This window comes from Mustelus asterias, unplaced genomic scaffold (genome assembly GCF_964213995.1).
Source record: "Mustelus asterias unplaced genomic scaffold, sMusAst1.hap1.1 HAP1_SCAFFOLD_97, whole genome shotgun sequence".
In the NCBI taxonomy this organism is placed as follows: domain Eukaryota; kingdom Metazoa; phylum Chordata; class Chondrichthyes; order Carcharhiniformes; family Triakidae; genus Mustelus; species Mustelus asterias.
This window is the reverse complement of record NW_027590145.1, coordinates 998,993-1,020,693: the sequence shown is the minus strand read 5'-3', so window position 1 is coordinate 1,020,693 and position 21,701 is coordinate 998,993. Positions and strand designations below refer to the sequence as shown.

The following is a 21,701-nucleotide window of genomic DNA, read 5'->3' as shown; positions in this document are numbered from 1 at the left end:
CGTGCAGGGGGCGGGGCCAGAGGAGCCAGCCGGGCCGCTGAGGAGGGGAAGACAGAGGAGTGCGTGCAGGGGGCGGGGCCAGTGTGGCCGTTTGGGGGACGGGGCCAGTGCGGCCATTGAAGGGCAGGGCCAGTGCGGCCGTTGGGAAGGCGGGGCCAGAGCCGCGCGAGAAGAGGCGGGGCCAAAGGATCTGGCCGCGCCGCCATCCCGAGCCGCGGTTGCCAGGGCAACGCCGCGGCCTAGCGGACGTCCTGAAGCCTGACCCCCCCCTGGCGGCCATGTTAATCTGGGTCGGGTATTCGGCAAAGGCGGGCATCACCTCATTCTTTTTCCTCTCTCTCTGTGCCTGTGTGACTCCCCTTGCCTCTGCCCTCTGTCAGAAATAATAACCTCACCCAGGGAGGCCATTCTGCCCATCCCAAAAAAAGGTGCTATCCCTGCCTAATCCCACATTCCAGCTCCTGAACCCCAGATTAATGGCAGACTGAGGTGTTTTCTGAAATGTGATGAGGGTTTGTGCCTTTGTAGATCACAAATACCCTTCAATTAATCCTTTTATCCATACTTTATGCCTTCCTGGTTATTGAACCCCACTCTTAAGGAAAGTAGGGTTTCCTATCCACTCTTTGTCTAAGATTCCCATTTCATACATCAATTAAATCCCCCCCTAAACCCCCAATCTATCCATTATTTCCCCCCTGACTAAAATTTCCCCTCCTGCCAACACGGTCACACATTTCCACCGACATTACAATTCCATCCTTCCTGTTGGAAATCACAAATAATCTTCAATTAATCCATACATCAATACTTTAAATCTATACCTTCCTGGTTACTGAGCCCCACTCTTGAGGGAAGTAAGGTTTCCTATCCATTCTCCGTCTAGCACTTTCATTTTATATATTTATTAAATCCCCTCCCCACTTCCTCCCCTCCCCCAAACAAAGAAATTCCCAATTCTTTCCTTCAGGTTAAAATTTTCCCCGCCAACACGGTCACGAATTTCCACCCTACCCTTCAACGTTGCAATTCCATCCTTCCTGTGTGGTAGGCTGGGACTGTACTCAATACTCCCAACCGCGGTCTAACTGCTATTTTCTACAGTTCCTGTTTAATCTCCCTATTTCATACAGTGTAGAAGAACCCCATCGAGTTGGCACCCACACTTGAGAAACACCAGATCCCCCGCCCCCGCCCCACCCCGCCACCCCCAATCCCATTTGGCACCACTTGGTCCTTAGCCATGCCAACCCAGCACTGTGTCTCTCTGGCGAGTGTCCAGAAGGCCCAAGCGACCATCAGTGCCCTAGTCCACTTGACCCCAGTTCTCACCAACTCCACCCTGGACAACTGGGCTGAACGGAAGCTCTTCTTCAAGTGTGAACTTTTCCAAAAAACAGGATCTTTTAAGGTAGGACACCCATCAGACGTTGAACTGCCGATCTGACAAGCTCGGATACTTTGCGGAGTTGGAGGAAGGACGGGGGCTTAAGAAATAGAATTGGATGTGGGTCGCAAAACACAAGGGACGCATTCAGTCCCAGTGGACCCAAACCCATTCCCGTTCACTCCCACTGTGCACAATCCCAATGGACCCAAGCCTCTTCCCGTTCACTCCCACTGTGCACAATCCCAATGGACCCAAACCCATTCCCATTCACTCCCACTGTGCACAATCCCAATGGACCCAAACCCCTTCCCGTTCACTCCCACTGTACACGATCCCAATAGGCCCAAACCCATTCCTGTTCACTCCCACTGTGCACAATCCCAATGGACCCAAACCCCTTCCCGTTCACTCCCACTGTACACAATCCCAATGGACCCAAACCCCTTCCCGTTCACTCCCACTGTACACAATCCCAATGGACCCAAACCCCTTCCCGTTCACTCCCACTGTACACAATCCCAATGGACCCAAACCCCTTCCCGTTCACTCCCACTGTCCACAATCCCAATGGAGCAAAACCCCTTCCCATTCACTCCCACTGTACACAATCCCAATGGACCCAAACCCCTTCCCTCCCACTGTCCACAATCCCAATGGACCAAAGCCCCTTCCCATTGACTCCCACTGTGCACAATCGCAATAGGCCCAAACTCCTTCCCGTTCACTCCCACTGTGCACAATCCCAATGGATCCAACCGCCTTCCCGTTCACTCCCACTGTACACAATCCCAATAGACCCAAACTCCTTCCCGTTCACTCCCACTGTACACAATCCTAATGGACCCAAACCCCTTCACTCCCACTGTACACAATCCCAATGGACCCAAACCCCTTTCCATTCACTCCCACTGAACACAATCCTAATGGACCCAAACCCCTTCCCGTTCACTCCCACTGAACACAAGCCCAATGGACCCAAACCCCTTCCCGTTCACTCCCACTGTACACAATCCCAATGGCCCAAACCCCTTCCCGTTCACCCCCACTATGCACAATCCCAATGGATCCAAACCCCTTTCCATTCACTCCCACTGTATACAATCCCAATGGATCCAAACCCCTTCCCATTCACTCCCACTGTATACAATCCCAATGGATCCAAACCCCTTCCCATTCACTCCCACTGTGCACAATCCCAATGGATCCAAACCCCTTACATTCACTCCCACTGTATACAATCCCAATGGACCCAAACCCCTTCCTGTTCACTCCCACTGGACACAATCCCAATGATGGAGCGATGGGAATCAGGGTTGCTTGAGAAGCTGGAAGTGGAGGAGTGCAAAGATGATTGAAGGTTGTTGGTAGGGGCCTTAGGAATTTACAGAGATAGGGAGGGGGTGTAGGGGCTGGAGGAGGTTACAGAGATGGGGAGGGTTATAGGGTCTGGAGGTGGTTACAGAGATAGGGAGGGAGTGTAGGGGCTGGAGATGGTTACAGAGATAGGGAGGGTTGTAAGGGATGGAGTTGGTTACAGAGATAGGGAGGGTTGTAGGGGCTGGAGGACGTTGCAGTTTGCAGGATGTAGGGAGGAGTGTGTAGGGGCTGGAGAAGGTTACAGAGATAGGGAGGGTTGTGGGGGCTGGAAGAGGTTACAGAGATGGGGAGGGGATGTAGGGGCTGGAGGAGGTTTCAGAGATAGGGAGGGGTGTAGGGCCTGGAGGAGGTTACAGAGATAGGGAGGGTGTAGGGGCTGGAGGAGGTTACAGAGATAGGGAGGGTTGTGGGGGCTGGAGGAGGTTACAGAGATAGGGAGGGGGTGTAGGGGGCTGGAAGAGGTTACAGAGACAGGGAGGGGATATGGGGCTGGAGGATGTTACAGAGATAGGGAGGGGATGTAGGGGCTGGAGGATGTTACAGAGATAGGGAGGGGATGAAGGAGCTGGAGGAGGTTACAGAGATAGGGAGGGGATGAAGGAGCTGGAGGAGGTTACAGAGATAGGGAGGGGTGTAGGGGCTGGAGGATGTTACAGAGATAGGGAGGGGATGTAGGGGCTGGAGGATGTTACAGAGATAGGGAGGGGATGAAGGAGCTGGAGGAGGTTACAGAGATAGGGAGGGGTGTAGGGGCTGGAGGAGGTTATGGAAATTGGGAGGGAGTGTAGGGGCTGGAGGATGTTACAGAGATGGGGGGGGGGGGGTGCAGAGGCTGGAGGAGATTACAGAGATAGGGAGGGGTGTAGGGGCTGGAGGAGGTTACAGAGATGGGGGGGATGTAGGGGCTGGAGGAGGTTACAGAGATGGGGGGGATGTAGGGGCTGGAGGAGGTTACAGAGATGGGGGGGGGTGGGTGCAGAGGCTGGAGGAGGTTACAGAGATAGGGAGAGGTGTAGGGGCTGGAGGAGGTTACAGAGATAGGGAGGGGGTGTAGGGGCTGGAGGTGGTTACAGAGATAGGGAGGGGGTGTGGGGGCTGGAGGAGGTTACAGAGACAGGGGGTGTAGGGGCTGGAGGACGTTACAGAGACAGGGAGAGCGTGTAGGGGCTGGAGGAGGTTACAGAGATAGGGAGAGGGTGTCGGGGCTGGAGGAGGTTACAGAGATAGGGAGAGGGTGTCGGGGCTGGAGGAGGTTACAGAGATAGGGAGGGGGTGTCGGGGCTGGAGGAGGTTACAGAGACAGGGAGGGGTGTAGGAGACGATGGAGAGAATTTTAAAATGAAGGCTGCAGTGGTTTTCTTTTCCCCGCTGAGCTGATGAGGTTTGTCAATTCTTTCAGATCCGAGGAGCACTGAACGCGCTGTCCAACCTGACCATGAGGAGGGAAAATGGCGAGGAGGTTAGAGCGGTGGTGACACACAGCAGCGGCAATCACGGCCAGGCCCTGGCCCTGGCTGCCCGAATGCAAGGTACAGAAATCTGTCCCCACCAGTACTGTACCCCAGTGTTATACAGTGACAGACCCGTCCCCACCAGTACTGTACCCCAGTGTTACACAGCGACAGACCCATCCCCACCAGTACTGTACCCCAGTGTTACACAGCGACAGACCCGTCCCCACCAGTACTGTACCCCAGTGTTATACAGTGACAGACCCGTCCCCACCAGTACTGTACCCCAGTGTTATACAGTGACAGACCCATCCCCACCAGTACTGTACCCCAGTGTTATACAGTGACAGACCCATCCCCACCAGTACTGTACCCCAGTGTTATACAGCGACAGACCCGTCCCCACCAGTACTGTACCCAGTGTTACAGTGACCGACCCGTCCCCACCAGTACTGTACCCCAGTGTTACACAGCGACAGACCCGTCCCCACCAGTACTGTACCCCAGTGTTATACAGTGACAGACCCGTCCCCACCAGTACTGTACCCCAGTGTTATACAGTGACAGACCCGTCCCCACCAGTACTGTACCCCAGTGTTATACAGTGACAGACCCGTCCCCACCAGTACTGTACCCCAGTGTTACAGTGACAGACCCGTCCCCACCAGTACTGTACCCCAGTGTTACACAGCGACAGACCCGTCCTCACCAGTACTGTACCCCAGTGTTATACAGTGACAGACCCGTCCCCACCAGTACTGTACCCCAGTGTTATACAGTGACAGACCCGTCCCCACCAGTACTGTACCCCAGTGTTATACAGTGACAGACCCGTCCCCACCAGTACTGTACCCCAGTGTTATACAGTGACAGACCCGTCCCCACCAGTACTGTACCCCAGTGTTACAGTGACAGACCCGTCCCCACCAGTACTGTACCCCAGTGTTACACAGCGACAGACCCGTCCTCACCAGTACTGTACCCCAGTGTTATACAGTGACAGACCCGTCCCCACCAGTACTGTACCCCAGTGTTATACAGTGACAGACCCGTCCCCACCAGTACTGTACCCCAGTGTTATACAGTGACAGACTCGTCCCCACCAGTACTGTACCCCAGTGTTATACAGCGACAGACCCGTCCCCACCAGTACTGTACCCCAGTGTTATAGTGACAGACCCGTCCCCACCAGTACTGTACCCCAGTGTTATACAGCGACAGACCCGTCCCCACCAGTACTGTACCCCAGTGTTATACAGAGACAGACCCGTCCCCACCAGTACTGTACCCCAGTGTTACACAGCGACAGACCCGTCCCCACCAGTACTGTACCCCAGTGTTATACAGTGACAGACCCATCCCCACCAGTACTGTACCCCAGTGTTATACAGTAACAGACCCGTCCCCACCAGTACTGTACCACAGTGTTATACAGAGACAGACCCGTCCCCACCAGTACTGTACCCCAGTGTTATACAGTAACAGACCCGTCCCCACCAGTACTGTACCCCAGCGTTATACAGTGACAGACCCTTCCCCACCAGTACTGTACCCCAGTGTTACAGTGACAGACCCATCCCCACCAGTACTGTACCCCAGTGTTACACAGTGACAGACCCGTCCCCACCAGTACTGTACCCCAGTGTTATACAGTGACAGACCCGTCCCCACCTGTACTGTACCCCAGTGTTATACAGCGACAGACCCGTCCCCACCAGTACTGTACCCCAGTGTTATACAGTGACAGACCCGTCCCCACCAGTACTGTACCCCAGTGTTATACAGTGACAGACCCGTCCCCACCAGTACTGTACCCCAGTGTTATACAGCGACAGACCCGTCCCCACCAGTACTGTACCCCAGTGTTATACAGTGACAGACCCGTCCCCACCAGTACTGTACCCCAGTGTTACACAGTGACAGACACGTCCCCACCAGTACTGTACCCCAGTGTTACACAGTGACAGACCCGTCCCCACCAGTACTGTACCCCAGTGTTATACAGCGACAGACCCGTCCCCACCAGTACTGTACCCCAGTGTTATACAGTGACAGACCCGTCCCCACCAGTACTGTACCCCAGTGTTACACAGTGACAGACCCGTCCCCACCAGTACTGTACCCCAGTGTTACACAGTGACAGACCCGTCCCCACCAGTACTGTACCCCAGTGTTACACAGCGACAGACCCGTCCCCACCAGTACTGTACCCCAGTGTTACACAGTGACAGACCCGTCCCCACCAGTACTGTACCCCAGTGTTATACAGTGACAGACCCGTCCCCACCAGTACTGTACCCCAGTGTTACACAGTGACGGAGCTGTTCTTCTTCCTGGTCTTTCTCACCATTGAAGTTGCTTTGAATAGTGTGAACCTTCAGCAGTCTCGGTGAGAAGCTGTGTGATGCCCGACTTGGAGCCTGGAGTTGAAGGAGCTCTCAGTGATCCCTTTGAATGAGCCCCGTGTCAGTGTGCGTCTTTTGAACTGTTTCAGGGATCCCCTCCTACGTGGTTGTACCCCGAACAGCCCCGGAGTGCAAGAAGGCCGCCATACTGGAGTATGGGGCGCACATCGTGGAGTGCGAGCCCACCGACCAGGTAAGGCATCACCAGCTGGTGGGGAGGTGCGGGGAGAGAGATGGTTAGCTCTGCTGCCTCACAGCGCCAGGGACCCCGGGTTCAATTCCCAGCTTGGGTCACTGTCTGTGTGGAGTCTGCACGTTCTCCCCATGTCTGCGTGGGTTTCCTCCGGGTGCTCCGGTTTCCTCCCACAGTCCGAAAGACGTGCTGGTTAGGTGGATTGGCCATGCTAAACTGCCCCTGAGTGTACCCGAACAGGCGCCAGAGTGTGGTGGCACAGTGGTTAGCACTGCTGCCTCACGGTCCCAGGTTTGATTCCTGACTTGGGTCGCTGTCTGTGCGGAATCTGCACTTTCTCCCCGTGTCTGCGTGGGTTTCCTCCGGGTGCTCCGGTTTCCTCCCACAGTCCGAAAGACGTGCTGGTTGGGGTGCATTGGCCATGCTAAATTCTCCCTCAGTGTTACCTGAGCAGGCGCCGGAGTGTGGCGACGAGGGGATTTTCACAGTAACTTCATTGCAGTGTTAATGTAAGCCGACTTCTGACACTAATTAATAAACTAGAAAAACAGAGAGAGAGGCGAATAAGGGCAGGGGGAACCGGAGAGGGGTGAGGTGAGAGGGTCAGGCCAGGGGGTGTGATGCCTTGAGCCAGAATCTCAGCACACTCTTTCCAACCCAACGCGCCCAGGATAAATTGCTGCAGTTACTGCTGACTCCAGCTCCTATGTGAGCTGGATCTCGCTTCTTGCCTTCCGAGCTCTGCGGTGGGCGACACGGTGGCACAGCGGGTTAGCACTGCTGCCTCACAGCGCCCGCGTTCGATTCCCGGCTCGGGTCACTGCCCGTGCGGAGTCCTGCACGTTCTCTCCCCTGTGTCTGCGTGGGTTTCCTCCGGGTGCTCCGGTTTCCTCCCACCGTCCAAAGATGTGCGGGTTAGGTGGATTGGCCGTGCTAAAATTGCCCCTGAGTGTCAGGGGGACTAGCTAGGGTAAATGCAAGGGGTTGTGTGGATAGGGCCGGGGTGGGATTGTGGTCGGTGCAGACTCGATGGGCCAAATGGCCTCCTTCTGCACTGATTCTCTGATTCTAACCTGCGGCCCAGGGGCCACATGAGGTTCATCAGAGTTCTGCGTGCGGCCCCACGAGACGTTTTGTTGACTGTTGCTCACATACAGAGTTTCCAATGGTGCAGTTCTTTTCCTACCGGTGTGACTGAAATGATTCGCACATAAAGCAAGGACAAGTGAAGTGAGGTGCGTGCTGATTGCTCACAACACTGACTGTGAGAGCCTTGCGCTCCCTCTGTGTCCAAAGTGTCAAAATTCCTTTTGTTTCTACTATTGGAGTTGATGACAGTTATTCATCTGTGGGACATGGGCGTCGCTGGCCGGGCCCAGCATTTATTGCCCATCCCTCGTTGCCCCTTGGAGGGCAGTTGAGAGACAACCACATTGCTGTGGCTCTGGAGCCACATGTAGTCCAGACCGGGGTAAGGACGGCAGATTTCCTTCCCTAAAGGACATTATTTGATTTGATTTATTATTGTCACACGTATTGGGATACAGTGAAGAGTATTGTTTCCTGCGCGCTATGCAGACAAAGCATACCGTTCATAGAGAAGGAAAGGAGAGGGTGCAGAATGGAGTGTTACAGTCACAGCTAGGGTGGAGAGAAAGATCAACTTAATATTAGATTTATTATTGTTACATGTATTGGGATACAGTGAAAAGTATTGTTTCTTGCGCGCTATACAGACAAAGCATACAGTTCATAGAGTACATAGGGGAGAAGGAAAGGAGAGGGTGCAGAATGTAGTGTTACCGTCATAGCTAGGGTGTACAGAAAGATCAGCTTCATATCAGGTAGGTTCATTCAAAAGTCTGATGGCAGCAGGGAAAAAGCTTTCGATTTGATTTTGATTTATTATTGTCACATGTATCGGGATACAGTGAAAAGTATTGTTTCTTGTGCGCTATACAGACAAAGCATACCGTTCATAGAGAAGGAAAGGAGAGGGTGCAGAATGTAGTGTTACAGTCACAGCTAGGGTGATCAACTTAATGCGAGGTAGGCCCATTCAAAAGTCTGACAGCAGCAGGGAAGAAGCTGTTCTTGAGTCGGTTGGTACGTGACCTCAGACTTTTGTATCTTTTTCCCGACGGAAGAAGGTGGAAGAGAGAATGTCCGGGGTGCCTGGGGTCCTTGATTATGCCGGCTGCTTTTCCCCGAGGCAGCGGGAAGTGTTGACGGAGTCAATGGATGGTGAACCAGATGGGTTTTTCCGAAAATGGGTCATCAGTAGATTCTTAATTCCAGATTTTGTTTTTATTGAATTCAAATTCCACCATCTGCCGTGGCGGGATTCGAACCCGGGTTCCCTCAGAACATTAGCTCAGATTCTGGATTAATGGTCTAGCGATAATACCACGAGGCCATCGCCGCCGCGCGCGCGCCCCCCCCCCCCCCCCATTAATATATGAATGATGAAGCATTTTCTCCAACTTGTTTAGAAATATTCGGCGTGTATTAAATGATTTAATCTTATCCATAGGGTCACGGTGAACAAGCCCGATTTCAATCTTGCGTCCCACTGAGATGAAGGAGTGCCACTCATTCGACCCACTCACCAGCCTATGTTGCCCATCACTGTCCCAACTCCATCTATATCATTCTCCTCACTCCCCTGTGGGAGTGGGTTCCACATTCTCCCCCACTCCCCGTGGGAGCGAGTCCCACATTCTCCCCCACTCCCCCGTGGGAGCGAGTCCCACATTCTCCCCCACTCCCCGTGGAAGCGAGTCCCACATTCTCCCCCACTCCCCATGGGAGCGATTCCCACATTCTCCCCCACTTCCCGTGGAAGCGAGTCACACCCCCCCCCCCCCCAATCCCGTGGGAGCGAGTCCCACATTCTCCCCCACTCCCCGTGTGAGCGAGTCCCACATTCTCCCCCACTCCCCCGTGGAAGCGAGTCCCACATTCTCCCCCACTCCCCGTGGGAGCGAGTCCCACATTCTCCCCCACTCCCCATGGGAGCGAGTCCCACATTCTCCCCCACTCCCCATGGGAGCGAGTCCCACATTCTCCCCCACTCCCCGTGGGAGCGAGTCCCACATTCTCCCCCACTCCCCATGGGAGCGAGTCCCACATTCTCCCCCACTCCCCGTGGGAGCAGGTTCCACATTCTCTCCCCCACTCCCCGTGGGAGCGATTCCCACATTCTCCCCCACTCCCCCGTGGGAGTGAGTCCCACATTCTCCCCCACTCCCCATGGGAGCGAGTCCCACATTCTCCCCCACTCCCCATGGGAGCGAGTTCCACATTCTCCCCCACTCCCCCATGGGAGCGAGTCCCACATTCTCCCCCACTCCCCGTGGGAGCGAGTTCCACATTCTACCCCAATCCCCGTGGGAGCGAGTCCCACGTTCCACCCCCACTCCCCCGTGGGAGCGAGTCCCACATTCTCCCCCCCCCAATCCCGTGGGAGCGATTCCCACATTCTCCCCCTCTCCCCGTGGGAGCGAGTTCCACATTCTCCCCCACTCCCCGTGGGAGTGAGTCCCACGTTCCACCCCCACTCCCCCGTGGGAGTGAGTCCCACGTTCCACCCCCACTCCCCCGTGGGAGTGAGTCCCACATTCACCCCCACTCCCCCGTGGGAGTGAGTCCCACATTCACCCCCACTCCCCCGTGGGAGCGAGTCCCACATTCTCCCCCACTCCCCCGTGGGAGCGAGTCCCACATTCTCCCCCACTCCCCCGTGGGAGCGAGTCCCACATTCTCCCCCACTCCCCCGTGGGAGCGAGTCCCACATTCTCCCCCACTCCCCGTGGGAGCGAGTCCCACATTCTCCCCCACTCCCTGTGGGAGCGAGTCCCACATTCTCCCCCACTCCCCCCGTGGGAGCGAGTCCCACATTCTCCCCCACTCCCCCCGTGGGAGCGAGTCCCACATTCTCCCCCACTCCCCCGTGGGAGCGAGTCCCACCATCTCCCCCACTCCCTGGGCAAAGAAGTTTCTCTTGAATTCCCCAATTGGATTTATTAGCGACTGGCCAGAACAAAGTGCCCCGAATGCTGGGAATTTGACACAAAAACAGTACATTCCGGCAGCACTTGTTCTTTTCAAGGTCTCAGTCAGGTCACTCCCTCCGTCTGCACCTTACTGGTGGCAAGCGGCCAACTTCTGTTTGGCCTTTCCTGATAGGTATCATCTCTCAACTCTCGTCAATTAATTTGTGTTGTGTTTCCGTTCTTCTTCCTTTAGTCCCGAATAGAAACCGCATCCAAGACTGTTCGGGAAACCCAAGGAATTCTGATCCATTCCGCTCAGAATCCCCTCGTGATCGCGGGCCAGGGCACCATCGGATTGGAGATCTTGCAGCAGGTAATCGTACAGGGCGTTGGTGAGGCCACACCTGGAGCATTGTGCGTGCAGTTTTGGTCTCCTTATCTGAGGAAGGATGTCCTTGCTACAGAGGGAGCGCAGCGGGGGTTTCCCAGGCTGATTCCTGGGGTGGCGGGTCTGTCATATGAGGAGAGACTAAGTTGGTCAGGATTGTGTTCATTGGAGTTGAGAAGAGTGAGAAGGGATCCCTCAGGCACAGTGGTTAGCGCTGCTGCCTCACAGCGCCAGGTTCGACCCTTGGGTCACTGTCTGTGAGGAGTCTGCACATTCTCCCCGTGTCTGCGTGGGTTTCCTCTGGGTGCTCCGGTTTCCTCCCACAATCCAAAAATGTGCAGGTTAGGTGGATTGGCCATGCTAAATTGTCCCTTAGTGTCCAAAGATGTGTAGGTTAGGTGGATTGGCCATGCTAAATTGTCCCTTAGTGTCCAAAGATGTGCGGGTTAGGTGGATTGGCCCTGCTAAATTGTCCCTTAGTGTCCAAAGATGTGTAGGTTCGGTGGATTGGCCGTGCTAAATTCTCCCTCAGTGTAAACCGAACAGGCACCAGAGTGTGGCGACTGGGGGATTTTCACAGTAACTTCATTGCGGTGTTGATGTGAGCCTGACTTGTGACACTAAAAGATAAACTTTTAAACTTTTAAAAACTCCTGTCCATCCCTATCAATTAGCCTCCCAACAGACCGACACGTTAGTCATTAGGCAAGAGAATCATAGAACCTTAGAGTGCAAAAGGTGACCATTCAGCCCATCGAGCCTGTGCCAGCTCCCTGTACACCAATCCAGTCAGTCCCATCGCCCCACCCGTTCCACCACCATTCCCTGCGAGCTTTTTTTCCCCCCAAATCCCATCCAATTTCATGTTGAAATGATTCATCTTCTCCACGTAATCAGCGAGTTCCAGGTTGTTACCCCTCCCTCTGTATAATAGTTCTTCCTCACAGCTCCCCCTCCTCTTCCCTTGCCCAATACCATCAATCTGTGCCCCCACACCCCCCAACCCCAACCCTGCCCAGTCCTTGTCCCATCATTAGGGGGAGGCCGTGGCCTAGTGGTATTATCGCTAGACTATTAATCCAGAAACTCAGCTAATGTTCTGGGGGACCCGGGTTCGAATCCCGCCACGGCAGATGGTGGAATTTGAATTCAATAAAAAATATCTGGGATTAAGAATCTACTGATGACCCATTTTGGGAAAAACCCATCTGGTTCCCCATAGGGGAGGAAATCTGCCGTCCTTACCCCGGTCTGGCCTACATGTGACTCCAGAGCCCACAGCAAGGTGGTTGACTCTCAACTGCCCTCCAAGGGGCAACTAGGGATGGGCAATAAATGCTGGCCCAGCCAGCGACGCCCATGTTCCAGGAATGAATAAAAAGAAACCCAATGGGAATAGCTTTTAACCATAGAACCGTAGAAAATTACAGCTCAGAAACAGGCCTTTTGGCCCTTCTTGTCTGTGCCGAACCATTTTATGCCTAGTCCCACTGACCTGCACTTGGACCATATCCCTCCACACCCCTCTCATCCATGAACCCGATAGAACCATAGAACCATTTCTTTATCCATCTTATCTAAAGCTGTCATCGTCTTGTCCACCTCGATCAAATCTCCCCCTTGATCTCCTTCTCTCCAAGGGGGAACAACCCCTAACTTCTCCAACTCCTCACCTTGGAGTTAAAACCCCCTCATCCCATGAACCGTTCTGGGCAAATCTCTCTCCGCACCCCCTCGCTCTCTCTCTCTCGCTTTCTCTCTCTCTCGGACCCTCACAAATGTGTGTGTGGATAGAACTGAACGCACTACTCTAGTTTATTAATTAGCGTCGCGAGTAGGCTTACATTAACACTGCAATGAAGTTACTATATAAATCCCCTAGTCACCACACTCCGGCGCTCATTCGGGTTACACTGAGGGGGAATTTGGCACGGCCAATGCACCCTAACCAGCACGTCTTTCGGACTGGTGGGAGGAAACCGGAGGAGACCCACGCAGACACGGGGGGGAGAACGTGCAGACTCCGCACAGACAGTGGCCCGAACCGGGAATCGAACGCGGGTCCCTGGCGCTGTGAGGCAGCAGCGCTAACCCACCGTGTCATCCTGGGCCCTAGTTGTGGCCTAACCCGCGCTTCGTATAGGTTCGATGTAACTTTGCACTCAACAATGAAGTCCCAAGATCCCAAATACTTTGCTAGCCGCACTCACTTGAGGTGAGGAAGACCGCCAGTGGTGGAGGAATGTTGGCCCGGAGACGTCTGTTTTCTCCCAAGTACTTGCCGCCCGCCATCTCTCGAATAAGTCACACACTGTATCTCAAGTGCCTGCGCTGCCAAAGCTATGCTACGCTTCACCGGCCCATCAGCTGCAGTATCATGCCTCTTCCCCCAGGCCCTCCCGGATAGTAACCTGTTGGTTCTGTGTCAAGCAGGTCCCAGATGTGGAGGCAGTGGTGGTACCCGTTGGGGGAGGAGGAATGCTGGCAGGAATCGCCGTCGCCATCAAGGTAGGACCTTTATGATTTGATTTATTCTTGTCACATGTGCTGGGATACAGTGAAAAGTATTGTTTCTTGCGCGCTATACAGACAAAGCATACCATTCATAGAGTACATAGGGGAGAAGGAAAGGAGAGGGTGCAGAATGTAGTGTTACAGTCACAGCTAGGGTGTAGAGAAAGATCAACTCAATATTTGATCAATTATTGTCACATGTATTAGTATACAGTGTAAAGTATTGTTAGAAACATAGAAAAACTACAGCACAAAACAGGCCCTTTGGCCCCACAAGTTGTGCCGAACATATCCCTACCTTTTAGGCCTACCTATAACCCTCCATCCTATTAAGTCCCATGTACTCATCCAGGAGTCTCTTAAAAGACCCGATTGAGTTTGCTTCCACCACCACTGACGATAGCCGATTCCACTCGCCCACCACCCTCTGTGTGAAAAACTTCCCCCTAACATTTCCCCTGTACCTACCCCCCAGCACCTTAAACCTGTGTCCTCTCGTAGCAGCCATTTCCACCCTGGGAAAAAGCCTCTGAGAGTCCACCCGATCTATGCCTCTTAACATCTATTAGGTCTCCTCTCATCCTTCGTCTCTCCAAGGAGAAAAGACCGAGCTCCCTCAGCCTATCCTCATAAGGCATGCCACTCAATCCAGGCAACATCCTTGTAAATCTCCTCTGCACCCTTTCAATCTTTTCCACATCCTTCCTGTAATGAGGCGACCAGAACTGAGCACAGTATTCCAAGTGGGGTCTGACGAGGGTCTTATATAGCTGCATCATTATCCCCGGACTCCTAAACTCATAAAGGCCAGCACACCATACGCCTTCTTAACCACCTCCTCCACCTGCGGGGCCGATTTTAGAGTCCTATTGATCCGGACCCCAAGGTCCTTCTGATCCTCTGCAGTCCTAAGAGTCTTTCCCTTTACATTGTACACCTTCATCCCATTTGACCTACCAAAATGGACCACTCCGCATTTATCTGGGTTGAAGTCCATCTGTCACTTCTCCGCCCAGTCTTGCATCCTATCTATGTCCCTCTGTAACTTCTGACATCCCTCCAGACTATCCACAACCCCACCAACTTTCGTGTCGTCGGCAAACTCCACATCTGTGTTAACCCAACAGTGCTCTGGAAGCTCTCTTCTGGAGCTGGGGATGATGAAAGATTTATTGGAACAGTGTAGAGGGAGCTTTACTCTGTATCTAACCCAGTGCTGTACCTGTCCTGGGAGTGTTTGATGGGGGACAGTGTAGAGGGAGCTTTACTCTGTATCTAACCCCATGCTGTACCTGTCCTGGGAGTGTTTGATGGGGGACAGTGCAGAGGGAGCTTTACTCTGTATCTAACTCCGTGCTGTACCTGTCCTGGGAGTGTTTGATGGGGGGCGGTGTAGTGGGAGCTTTACTCTGTATCTAACCCCGTGCCCTACCTGTCCTGGGAGTGTTTGATGGGGGACAGTGTAGACGGAGCTTTACTCTGTATCTAACCCCGTGCTGTACCTGTCCTGGGAGCGTTTGATGGGGGACAGTGTAGAGGGAGCTTTACTCGGTATCTAACCCCATGCTGTACCTGTCCTGGGAGTGGTTGATGGGGGGGACAGTGTAGAGGGAGCTTTACTCTGCATCTAACCCCGTGCTGTACCTGTCCTGGGAGTGTTTGATGGGGGACAGTGCAGAGGGAGCTTTACTCTGTATCTAACCCCATGCTGTACCTGTCCTGGGAGTGTTTGATGGGGGACAGTGTAGAGGGAGCTTTACTCTGTATCTAACTCCGTGCTGTACCTGTCCTGGGAGTGTTTGATGGGGACAGTGTAGAGGGAGCTTTACTCGGTATCTAACCCCATGCTGTACCTGTCCTGGGAGTGTTTGATGGGGGACAGTGTAGAGGGAGATTTACTCGGTATCTAACCCCGTGTTGTACCTGTCCTGGGAGTGGTTGATGGGGGGGACAGTGTAGAGGGAGCTTTACTCTGTATCTAACCCCGTGCTGTACCTGTCCTGGGAGTGTTTGATGGGGGACAGTGCAGAGGGAGCTTTACTCTGTATCTAACCCCATGCTGTACCTGTCCTGGGAGTGTTTGATGGGGGACAGTGTAGAGGGAGCTTTACTCTGTATCTAACCCCGTGCTGTACCTGTCCTGGGAGTGTTTGATGGGGGACAGTGTAGAGGGAGCTTTACTCTGTATCTAACCTCGTGCTGTCTCTGTCCTGGGAGTGTTTGATGGGGGACAGTGTAGAGGGAGCTTTACTCTATATCTAACCCCGTGCTGTACCTGTCCTGGGAGTGTTTGATGGGGACAGTGTAGAGGGAGCTTTACTCTGTATCCAACCCCGTGCTGTACCTGTCCTGGGAGTGTTTGATGGGGGACAGTGTAGAGGGAGCTTTACTCTGTATCTAACCCCGTGCTGTACCTGTCCTGGGAGTGTTTGATGGGGGACAGTGTAGAGGGAGATTTACTCTGTATCTAACTCCGGCCTGATCCTGTGTTTGATGGAGCAGTGTACGATGAAATCATGGTATGTACTGACTAATGAAGTGTTTAAATCATCTCATTTGACAATACTTTACATTGCAAAACAGAAACATGATGTGTCCAGTTTAAACTGACATAAAACAGGGAACCTTCATACGTACAACTGCAGTGGGTATTCCAGTTTCATACATACCTCTGCGTTTTCCACTGCCGTCCAGCTGGAAACCTTTGTAGCACTCGCACCTATTCCTCCCTCGGACGCAGTGTCCATGCCGACAGGAACACTCCTCGGAGTCATCATCGGAACTGTTATCTGAGCAGAGGCAAACGCGTCAGAGAAACCCCACAGAACAGTGGCCCTCCCTGAACCCTCTCCAGTAATTACTGGGGGGCTGAACAAAAAACAAAGAAAAGTACAGCGCAGGAACAGTCCCTTCAAGCCCGTGCCGATCATGATGCCCGAATTAAAGTAAAAACAACCTTCTACATAGAACATAGAACACAGAAAAACTACAGCACAAACGGGCCCTTCGGCCCACAAGTTGCGCCGGTCGTGTCCCTACCTACCTAGGCTTATATATAGGCTTACCTATAACCCTCAATCCTATTAAGTCTCATGTACTCACCCAGAAGTCTCTTAAAAGACTTTGCCTCCACCGAGTTTGCCTCCACCACCACTGACGGCAGCCGATTCCACTCACCCACCACCCTCTGAGTGAAAAACTTACCCCTGACATCTCCCTGTACCTACCCCCCCAGCACCTTAAACCTGTGTCCTCTCGCAGCAGCCATTTCAGCCCTGGGAAAAAGCCTCCGAGAATCCACCCGATCTATACCTCTCAACATCTCGTACACCTCTATCAGGTCACCTCTCATCCTTCGTCTCTCCAAGGAGAAAAGACCGAGCTCCCTCAACCTATCCTCATAAGGCATGCCACTCAATCCAGGCAACGTCCTTGTAAATCTCCGCTGCACCCTTTCTATGGCTTCCACATCATTCCTGTACTGAGGCGACCAGAACTGAGCACAGTACTCCAAGTGGGGTCTGACGAGGGTCTTATATAGCTGTATCATTATCCTCGGACTCCTAAACTCAATCCCTCGATTGATGAAGGCCAGCACACCATACGCCTTCTTAACCACCTCCTCTACCCGCGAGGCCGATTTAAGAGTCCTATGGACCCGGACCCCAAGGTCCTCCTGATCCTCTACACTGCTAAGAGTCTTACCCTTGATATTATACTCCTTCATCCCATTTGACCTGCCAAAATGTACCACTACGCATTTATCTGGGTTGAAGTCCATCTGCCACTTCTCCGCCCAGTCTTGCATCCTATCTATGTCACGCTGCAGCTTCTGACATCCCTCCAAACTATCCACAACACCACCAACCTCCGTGTCGTCGGCAAACTTACCAACCCATCCCTCCACTTCCTCATCCAGGTCATTTATGAAAATGACAAACAGCAAGGGTCCCAGAACAGATCCCTGGGGCACACCACTGGTGACCGACCTCCATTTAGAAAAAGACCCATCTATACCCATTCTCTGCCTCCTTTGGGCAAGCCAGTTCTGGATCCACAGGGCAGCAGCCCCTTGGATCCCATGCCCTCTCACTTTTTCTAAAAGCCTTGCATGGGGGACCTTATCGAACGCCTTGCTAAAATCCAGATAAACCACATCTACCGCTTTCCCTTCATCAATGTGTTTAGTCACATTTTCGAAGAACTCCACCAGGCTCGTAAGGCACGATCTGCGTTTGACAAAGCTGTGCTGAGTATTCTTGAGCATACTAAACCTCTCTAAATGCTCATAAATCTTGTCCCTCAGGATCTTCTCCATCAGCTTACCAACCACTGAGGTTAGACTCATTGGTCTATTCCTTGCGCGCTATACAGACAAAGCATACCGTTCATAGAGAAGGAAAGGAGAGGGTGCAGAATGTAGTGTTACAGTCACAGCTAGGGTGTAGAGAAAGATCAGCTCAATATAAAAGTTTAAAGTTTATTTATTAGTGTCGCACGTAGGCTTACATTAACACCTCAGTGAAGTTACTGTGAAAATCCCCCAGCCACCACACTCCGGCGCCTGTTCGGGTACACTGAGGGAGAATTTAACGTGGCCAATCCACCTTAACCAGCACGTTTTTCAGACTGTGGGAGGAAACCGGAGCACCCGGAGGAAACCCACGCAGACACGGGGAGAACGTGCAGACTCCACACAGACAGTGACTCAAGCTGGGAATCGAACCCGGGTCCCTGGCGCTGTGAGGCAGCAGTGCTAACCACTGTGCCACCGTGCCACCCCATGTAAATAATGCTAACCACTGTGCCACCGTGCCACCCCATGTAAATAATGCTAACCATTGTGCCACCTTGCTGCCCATAGATAGGACCATTCAAAAGTCTGATGGCAGCAGGGAAGAAGCTGTTCTTGAGTCAGTTGGTACGTGACCTCAGACTCTTGTATCTTTTTCCCAATGGAAGAAGGTGGAAGAGAATATATCTGAAATGCGTGGGGTGCTTAATTATGCTGGCTGCTTTCCCGAGGCAACAGGAAGTGTAGACGGAGTCAATGGATGGGAGGCTGGTTTGTGTGATGGACTGGGCTACGTTCACGATCCTTTGTAGTTTCTTGCAGTTTTGGACAGAGCAGGAGCCCATACCAAGCTGTGATACATCCAGAAAGGATGCTTTCTATGGTGCATCTGTAAAAATTGGTGAGAGTCGTAGCGGACATGCCAAATTTCCTTAACCTCCTGAGAAAGTTGGTGGGCTTTCTTGACTATAGCATCGATGTGGAGGGACTAGGACAGGTTGTTGGTGATCTGAACACCTAAAAACCTGAAGCTCTCGACCATTTCTACTTCGTCCCCGTTGATGTAGACAGGGACATGTTCTCCTTTACGCTTCCTGAAGTCGATGACAATCTCCCTCGTTTTGTTGATATTGAGGGAGAGATTATTGTTGCCGCACCAGTTCACCAGATTCTCTATCTCATTCCTGTACTCTGTCTCGTCATTGTTTGAGATCCGATCCACTACGGTGGTGTCATCAGCAAAATTGAAAATCGAATTGGAGGGGAATTTGGCCGCACAGTCATAGGTGTGTAAGGAGTATCGTAGGGGGCTGAGAACACAGCCTTGTGGCGCACCGGTGTTGAGGATGATCGTGGAGGAGGTGTTGTTACCTATCCTTACTGATTGTGGTCTGTGGGTTAGGGAGTTCAGGATCCAGTCGCAGAGGGAGGAGCCGAGGCCCAGGCCACGGAGTTTGCAGATGAGTTTCGTGGGAATAATGGTGTTGAAGGCTGAGCTGTAGTCAATAAATAGGAGTCTGACATAGATGGCCATCTGCGTTGCACGCAGGGAGAGTTGGAGCCAGTAATCGGGAGTGTTATGTTCATAAACGCAAGCTGTGTTATGTTAGACCACATGCTCAAACCTCCCTCCCGCTTCCACCTGCCTGTCCTCCCAGGCCCAGCGTCCGCAGGTCAAGATCTACGCGGCGGAACCAGAGAATGCGGATGACTGTTACCGCTCCAAGCAAGCTGGCCGTCTGACCCCCAACACCAGCCCCCCTGTGACGGTGGCCGACGCAGTGAAGACCAGCATCGGTGACCAAACCTGGCCCATCATCAGGGACCTGGTGGATGATGTGTTCACTGTCAGCGAAGAGGAAATTAAGGTACTTCGCCCTCACCCTACTGTGCATCAAATTTCAGCCGTGTGTTTCAGTTGCATTGTTTGCATATCGCCTCCACTCCAAATCCCCCGCCACTAATTCCATGACTGGCGTTGAGATGGACCACCCTCTGCTACCCCACGCACTGCCACATAGAATCCCCACAGTGCAGAAGGAAGCCATTCGGCCCATCGAGTCTGCACCGACCACAATCCCACTCAGGCCCTATTCCCGTAGCCCTGCTAATCCCCTGACACGAGGGTCAATTTACTATGGCCAATCCACCTAACCTGCACATCTTTGGACACTAAGGGGCAATTTAGCACGGCCAATCCACCTAACCCGCACATCTTTGGACACTAAGGGACAATTTAGCATGGCCAATCCACCTAACCCGCACATCTTTGGACACTAAAGGACAATTTAGCATGGCCAATCCACCTAACCCACACATCTTTGGACACTAAGGTGCAATTTAGCATGGCCAATCCACCTAACCCGCACATCTTTGGACACTAAGGGACAATTTAGCACGGCCAATCCACCTAACCCGCACATCTTTGGACACTAAGGGACAATTTAGCATGGCCAATCCACCTAACCCGCACATCTTTGGACACTAAGGGACAATTTAGCATGGCCAATCCACCTAACCCGCACATCTTTGGACACTAAGGGGCAATTTAGCACGGCCAATCCACCTAACCCGCACATCTTTGGACACTAAGGGACAATTTAGCATGGCCAATCCACCTAACCCGCACATCTTTGGACACTAAGGGACAATTTAGCATGGCCAATCCACCTAACCCACACATCTTTGGACACTAAGGTGCAATTTAGCATGGCCAATCCACCTAACCCGCACATCTTTGGACACTAAGGTGCAATTTAGCATGGCCAATCCACCTAACCTGCACATCTTTGGACACTAAGGGGCAATTTAGCATGGCCAATCCACCTAACCTGCACATCTTTGGACACTAAGGGGCAACGTAGCATGACCAATCCACCTAACCTGCACATCTTTGGACTGTGGGAGGAAACCGGAGCACCCGGAGGAAACCCACACAGACACGGGGGAGAATGTGCAGACTCCGCACAGACAGTGAGTCAAGCCGGGAATCGAACGCGGGTCCCTGGCGCTGTGAGGCAGCAGTGCTCATCCACTGTGCCGCCCCCAAAGGGATGTCCTGAGGAAGTGGTGGCTTCTGTACAAATGCCGCTCTTTTCTTTTGCAGCGAGCTACACGGCTGATGTGGGAGCGGGCGAAGCTGGTGATCGAGCCCACCGCTGGCCTGGGCGTGGCGGCGGTCCTCTCCAGCCGCTTCCGAGACCTCCCGGGCCCCCTCCGCAACGTCTGCGTGGTGCTGAGCGGCGGCAACGTGGACCTGGATGCCCTGGACTGGCTCCAGGGGGCGCAGGTTGCCAAGTGACCCCTGGGGCGAAACCTGGGCTGGCCAGAGGTCGCGGCAAAGTGGGCTTCATCTACAAAGCATGCCATTGTGTGGTGGGATATTCAGTAGGAAAATCAACGGGGGAATATTAAGATGCTGATTAATGGAAGCAATATATTAATTGTATTATGATTGTGTTTAATTGTGTCCGGGTGGAGGGAATTAATTGGGGTTTAATTTGACTGCATCTGAAGAGGCTCCTGCCCCTTTCAGGGGTCATAGAGTCATAGAGGTTTACAACATGGAAACAGGCCCTTCGGCCCAACTTGTCCATGCCGCCCTTATTTTTTTTTTAAAAACCCCGAAGCTAATCCCAATTGCCCGCATTTGGCCCATATCCCTCTATACCCATCGTACCCATGTAACTGTCTA

At 53.0% G+C, this 21,701-nt stretch overlaps 1 protein-coding gene across 2 annotated transcripts; it reads left to right on the top strand.

Moving 5' to 3' along the window:
• Window positions 1-202: 202 nt before the first annotated feature.
• On the top strand, window positions 203-21,618 carry LOC144484270 (serine racemase-like). 2 transcript variants are annotated; one of them, XM_078202795.1, is made up of 7 exons: window positions 203-1,411; window positions 4,167-4,296; window positions 6,713-6,816; window positions 11,065-11,184; window positions 13,633-13,707; window positions 19,666-19,875; window positions 21,114-21,618. In XM_078202795.1, the coding sequence occupies exons 1-7, from the start codon at window positions 1,244-1,246 to the stop codon at window positions 21,306-21,308; spliced, it is 1,002 nt and encodes a 333-aa protein (XP_078058921.1). In that variant the 5' UTR covers window positions 203-1,243; the 3' UTR covers window positions 21,309-21,618. The 2 variants fall into 2 exon arrangements, with proteins under 2 accessions (XP_078058921.1, XP_078058920.1); XM_078202794.1 differs by having other exon boundaries at window positions 13,630-13,707.
• Window positions 21,619-21,701: the final 83 nt, after the last annotated feature.